Source organism: Arvicola amphibius, chromosome 5 (genome assembly GCF_903992535.2).
Source record: "Arvicola amphibius chromosome 5, mArvAmp1.2, whole genome shotgun sequence".
In the NCBI taxonomy this organism is placed as follows: Eukaryota; Metazoa; Chordata; class Mammalia; order Rodentia; family Cricetidae; genus Arvicola; species Arvicola amphibius.
In genome coordinates, this window is record NC_052051.1 from 28,179,659 (window position 1) to 28,184,079 (window position 4,421).

The window sequence follows — 4,421 nt, forward strand, 5'->3', positions numbered from 1 at the left end:
TTAGATATCTTTGCATTGTTTCTTCAGCATTTTAAGTTCAAATTTCCATGGTTTGGACCTAACAATAAAAATGCAAAACACCATCTAAAAAAAGACAAGAATAAAATTAATTAGGGAGCTATGGAGAAGGCATAGTAAAGTACCTGAATTTAGATCCCAAGCACGCATGTGAAAAATTCAGTCATAGTTTCGTATCTGTGTAACCCAAGCACAAGGTGAGCAGAGACAGGCAGATCTTGGAGGTCAGTGGCCAACCAGTCTACCAATCAATGAGCTCAATGAGAGATCTTATCCCCCAAAATAAAATAGAGGATGGTCCACATGACCATGTGCATATACATAAACACACACAGAGGTATATACCCTCACAGAGAGGGGGGAGAGGGTGTGTTAGTATGAAAAAAGGGGAAATGACACAAGTCCCTGTTTCCAGGTCCCAGGATTTAACTTAAGAGGACTAAGAGAATGAGTCAAGCATACCCATTGCACTGCATGTATGGTCAATCTTGATCCTTAAGACAGAGGAGTCAGACTTCCTCACAGAAGCATTCTGAACACAGGAAATGTTTGACCTTTCAAGTCTGCCTCCAGTTACAAGCCATTTTCCTGTGATCAACAGAGGCCCTCTGCTGTGCCTAGATCCCAGTGGATCCTGTTTCATGGAATCAATGAAACTAGAATAGCACAGAGCCATGTGCTTCTCAGAGAAAGTAGGGAATCTGTCCAGACACCAAGCAAAACATCCTTCATGTGAAGAACCTCGGAGAGATGTGTGACCTGGTCTCAGAGTCTTGCAGAAGGGCAGCTCCCGCTCATGATAGGCAGTGAGCACCCTTGTGTTTCTAGTCTCTCTCCTAAAAATTCACTTTAACTTAGAATAAAAATGTAAAGTTGGAATACCTCTGTGGCATCAAATGTGAATGATATGTGAATGGTATCTTTAAGCAAAGATGACCAAGAAACTGCATCAAAGTACGCATCATGCATAACAATTTAAAAAGCAGAGAGAATAAAAGCTTCAATTTATAGGAATCTCTATGAAGGTTATCTTGACCTAGATGGTACCCAAAGTCACTCCTGGAAGTGAGAAACTGGACAATTATCAAGGGTCCCAGAAGGACCCACACTACCATTTTTATCTCTAGTCCAATTTCATGAAGTTTTAGAATACATTTATGTACACATATACAACCTCATTCACGTATACAGCACAAATTGAGATATAAAGCGTCTGCTTATCAGACATTAATATCCATCCCATTGTGATAGACTGACCCCTGTGTACTCATCTGGGCACAAGGTCTGGTAACACTAGAGCACAGCTGTGATATACCTCGACTCTAACACCAAAGAGCAAAAGACAGTACATGGGATTCTATGTTGGACATTAGAGCCATTCAGAAGTCCCACAGCCTCCCATGGCTTCCATGCAACAGCAGGCATAATAGAATCAGACAAGAAGATTTCTTACTGACACTCCCTGGTTCAAGGATTTCAGTGAAGTGGTCATGCCACCCTGTTCACTGACTCAGCTCCTCCTCATACATGGCACTAAGGGAAGGGTATCTCCCAAGATGGCCACTCTCCAGGACTGATAGCAGGGTCTACTTATCTCTTCTTTAAGAAGGTAGGGCTGCAGAGATAGATCAGTGGGTAAAGACAGCTGCACAAGCATGAAGACCTGAATTCAGACTCCAGCATCCTGTGAAAGCTGGGGACAGCATCACACATCTGTAATGACAGCGCTGTGAGGAACAGAGACAGGCAGATCCCACTGGCTTCCTAGACAGCCCACCTAGCCCAAATGGCAAGCTCCATCCTCAGTAAAAGACTATGTCTCCAAAAGTAAGATGGAGAGCAGTAGAGGAAGACAGCCATCATCAACCTCTGGCATGCACTTGCATAGCATAAGCATGCACACGTCTACCACTACTGCTGCTGCTGCTGCTGCTGCTGCTACTACTGCAACTGCTACTACTACTATTGATAATGGTAATGATGATGATAAAATATTATTTTTAATAATAATAAAAACAATATTTTTCCCTCTTTGACTTTGTGCCAGAGAAGCCTCAAACAGAAGGAATGAAGCTTGAGTAGCTCCAGCTTTATCAGCCATCCTCTGTGAAACACTGCACCTGTGATAGTGAGTGACCCACCCATCTGGAATATTCCTGCCAGTATACACTATAGGAGCAGAATGATTGTTCAGAAGAACTATCCAGAATGCAAAATAGCAACAAATAATGAATTGGCTTTGCTTTAAGCCTACTTTCATGTGTAATATATATGTTTCCCTCTATGTGTGCTTGTATATGTGTGTCTTCCTGGTTGTTTGAACATGTATATATGTATGTATATGTCTTGTAGAATGGAGTAGGATGGTGTCAATGATAGATAATAGAAACATCTCAGGTCTGAAGTCTGGCTACCACAGTCTCAAACAGCACAGAGTTTAAATAAGAAACTAGCAAATGTGTCAGACCTGGCCTCACAGTGTTCTTTTTATACAGGTAAGACAGGGCCCATTTCTCTCATGTGAGTTACATACCTTTTTCATTTTAGGATTTTGCTGAAGCAAGCAGTTTTCATTTTCTCCAACACTTTTCTTGCACATTGTCCGGGCAATGTTTACTTCAAGATAGTACTCCAGACTGTCTGTAATCTGTCAACGAGTCATACAAGTTAAACGTCATAGAAGAAACCAGCACCACGTAACCCCTCTGGTAAGCCAATATGCCACTGGCTTCTTAGGGCTAGACTATCTTTCTTGTTTGGGGTTTTTTTTTTTTTTTGACACTACATCTCTTGGCAGAAGTTTTGAGATTATTTGAGGGAATTCCTATCTTGACATCTGTCTCATTTCCCCCTCACAATTGTTTTATATTTGTTTATTGACCTTTTTGTTTTTACTTTTTGGTTTTTTGTTTGTTTGTTTCTTCAAGACAGGGTTTCTCTGTAGCTTTGGAGCCTGTCCTGAAGCTAGCTCTCGTAGACCAGGCTGACCTCAGACTCACAGAGATCTGCCTGCCTCTGCCTTCCAAGTGCTGGGATGAAAGGCGTGCGCCACCACCACCTGGCTGACATTATTTTGTTGTTGTATGTATACATGTATATGGTATATGTATATATTCATGTGGGTGGGTATATTCGTGCACATGGGTGCCCGCATGCACCAAGAGGCCACAGATCGACGTCTTCTTGGGTCACTTTCACTGAACCTGGAGCTCACTGATTTTGCTAAGCTCGATGACAAAAAAGATTCAGGGGGTCTGCTTATCTCTGTTCACTACCCCAAGAGCCATGCACTGTTATGTCTAACATTTAAATAGAAGCTGTAGATCAAATTCAGGTCCCCACTTTACCGAGCCCCCTTCTTAGCCCCTGGGTTTTTACTTTTAAATAGCAAGGATCCTGAGAAGAAAACAAGGAATTTACAAAGAGCATTCTCCAGTGAGAACTAACCATAGAGACATCTTTTGGCCTTGTTTCCATTCCCATATAGTAACTATTTCTGACACTAATCTCTGTCCCCAAAAGAAGACCAAGGGTAAAAGGAATTAGGCGCAGACACTGCACCTACCTGCTCCTGAGATTTTAGGATGTTCACCACCTTGAAATTGTACTGGTCCTTGCTGGCCTTGTTATACTCTTTCATGGCATACCAGAGTGCTTGCTGCACATAGACATAGGTTTCGGGGATGTCTTCAAATGGCCTCACAATCTTTGGTGAGCCCCAGGCTTGGACTCTCCTAGACACAAGGCCCACTGTGATCACAAGGAATAGCAGGGCCTGTAAGAATCTGGCCATGATATTTCATTTAAGGAGACACATGCCAAATTCTTTTCTTCTTTCCAGAGCTGGTGTGGATGTAGCCAGTAAGGCCCTGCTGCCTCTGCAGGTCAAATAATCCTATCACCTCAACTCCTGACACTGCTGTGGGTTAAAAGGAAGGGATTTCTGTTAACATCATTGTGACACTGTACTATAACGAGAAATACATATTTGATTTCCACTCCCCCACCCCATATTTCTATCATTAGAACCCTGGTATTCCTGAGTGATGGTGAGATGAATATATATATATATATATATATATATATATATATATATTCTTTAGCAAGTCCTTTTCAGCCATGTAGGAGTTAACTCTTGGTGGGCCCTTTGTTACCAAAAAAGACAGAACTCATTGCCAGAAGTACCAAACAGATTGAACCTTTCAGCTCACCTTTGGCCTGGAAGGGATGGAGACTGAATTAATCACCAACGGGTAATGATTATATCAATTGTGCGTGTGTGTTGGAACCTCTGCAGTATGTCTGAAAAGGATTAGGAGAGCTTCCAGATTGGTACAGGCTTGGGGGGTTGGTGAAAATGACATGAACCCCCAAGTACCGAAGTACCAGCCTTTCTTGATGTA

At 42.2% G+C, this 4,421-nt stretch overlaps 1 protein-coding gene across 1 annotated transcript; it reads right to left on the reverse strand.

The window, feature by feature from the left end:
* On the reverse strand, positions 1 to 3,811 carry LOC119814063 (cystatin-13). Its single transcript, XM_038329350.1, has 3 exons — positions 3,584 to 3,811; positions 2,552 to 2,665; positions 1 to 84 (listed from the first exon to the last, which is right to left on the reverse strand). Exons 1-3 carry the CDS (start codon positions 3,809 to 3,811, stop codon positions 1 to 3), a joined length of 426 nt encoding a protein of 141 aa, XP_038185278.1.
* Between the last annotated feature and the right edge of the window lie 610 nt (positions 3,812 to 4,421).

Excerpts from the sequence above, each read along its gene's own strand:
- LOC119814063 (XM_038329350.1), bottom strand. The coding sequence starts at position 3,811 with ATGGCCAGATTCTTACAGGCCCTGCTATTCCTTGTGATCACAGTGGGC. Across the intron at positions 2,666-3,583 it reads TCCTAAAATCTCAGGAGCAG|ATTACAGACAGTCTGGAGTA; the intron begins GTAGGTGCAGTG and ends ACTCGTTGACAG. Across the intron at positions 85-2,551 it reads AAAATCCTAAAATGAAAAAG|ATGGTGTTTTGCATTTTTAT; the intron begins GTATGTAACTCA and ends GTCTTTTTTTAG.